The 1529-nt window shown below is 36.0% G+C and overlaps 1 protein-coding gene across 1 annotated transcript; it reads left to right on the top strand.

Moving 5' to 3' along the window:
- Positions 1-222: 222 nt before the first annotated feature.
- On the top strand, positions 223-1527 carry LOC122577453 (the record flags this gene model as incomplete). The annotated part of the gene is made up of 1 exon (XM_043748783.1): positions 223-1527. A coding segment is annotated over one exon (1305 nt), but the record flags the coding sequence as incomplete, so codon positions are not given.
- Positions 1528-1529: the final 2 nt, after the last annotated feature.

Genomic DNA, 1529 nt, shown 5'->3' with positions numbered 1-1529 from the left:
AACATTAATAAACAGTAAGAAACGATACCTTCGAGACCAGAAAAGAAAGATAGTTCGAACTCAAACGGTATTTAAAGAAGGAGATTTTGTATTAATCCATAATGATCACAAAAGGGACAAATTAGACACTGAATGGTTAGGACCATATAGAATCCACTCTGTCAAAACCCCTTATTACGAAATCTTAATTGATAATATTGTAAAGAAAATACACGGTAATCGTTTAAAACCTTACTTTCCAGGTCGACACTCCTCTTTGCCGGAATAATATCCGCGCAAATAAATATTACACCACTAGAAGGAAACTCTGTATTCGTAGAAAACATAAGAAAAGGGTATTTGTATAGCGATACTGCCAATATTATTGTAGGCTTAGACACTAGCGACATACACGAGCAAATAAACACGATAGAATTACATAAATCGACAATAAACTCACGCGCAATCAGCAAAGAATACGCTGAAGAGTTAGACGGATTACAAATTCGTATCAATAACCTGAAACAACTCGCAAAACACTTGAAAACGTTAATACACACCCGAAGCAAACGAGGTTTGCTCAACATCATAGGTTCCGTATCGAAAAGCCTCTTCGGAACTCTCGACGAGGACGATCTTACACTCATAAACGAAAACATAGACAAACTATTCGATGACAACAATAAAATCAAGACTGTAATAGCAAATCAGACAGCACTTATTAGGAAAATTGTAAACTCGGAAAACCTAAACCACCTAGAGAAATCATATAACGATGTATTAAAACAACAACAGCAGGCAAATATCGATAGATTTATGCTTAAAATGATTATAAAACTCGACACCGAGATACAAACTTTACACTTTCAGTTAGACGAGATACTTAACGTCATAATATTAGGCAAACAGGGAATAATTAGCCCACAAATACTCGACCCCGATGAATTTATAGAAAATTACGCCAAAGCGATAGGCAGCCAGGCGTACAACACCGCGATCTCGGCCAAAACCGAACATTTTCAGTTTATACTCGACATCAGTGATCTTAAAATCTTCACAATAGGTAATAAAATATTCTTTAAAATCATAGTACCTTTAGTCTCTAACACGGAATGGAATATATTACAGGTATATCCTATCCTGAGTAAGAGAAATGGAATATTTTTGGCTCCAGTAGTCGAACATCAGATATATTTAACTTCAGGACTTTCATTTATAAACACTGATATCGAATATCTCGACAAACTTTGTAAAGAACGAGCCGGAACCACTATATGCAAGCAAACAATACCAATCCATGACAGAAACTCGAGAACCGATTGTCACAGTGAAATAATAAACTTCAAACCTTATATCGAACATTGCCAAATAACTGTGTTTAAGATTGAAGACATTAGCTTTATACCACTCAGAACTAGCAACAGCTACATTGCGATACCAGCGAACCCGATAGAAATAGACACAATTTGCCAAACGAAACACACCTTGCAAAAACTTGACAAGCCCTCTGTTATAAGAGCCAACACTTCCTGCGATATATTGTACAAAGA

Source organism: Bombus pyrosoma, unplaced genomic scaffold (assembly GCF_014825855.1).
Source record: "Bombus pyrosoma isolate SC7728 unplaced genomic scaffold, ASM1482585v1 HiC_scaffold_4710, whole genome shotgun sequence".
NCBI classification, from domain to species: Eukaryota; Metazoa; Arthropoda; class Insecta; order Hymenoptera; family Apidae; genus Bombus; species Bombus pyrosoma.
This window is presented reverse-complemented; position numbering and strand designations above follow the sequence as displayed.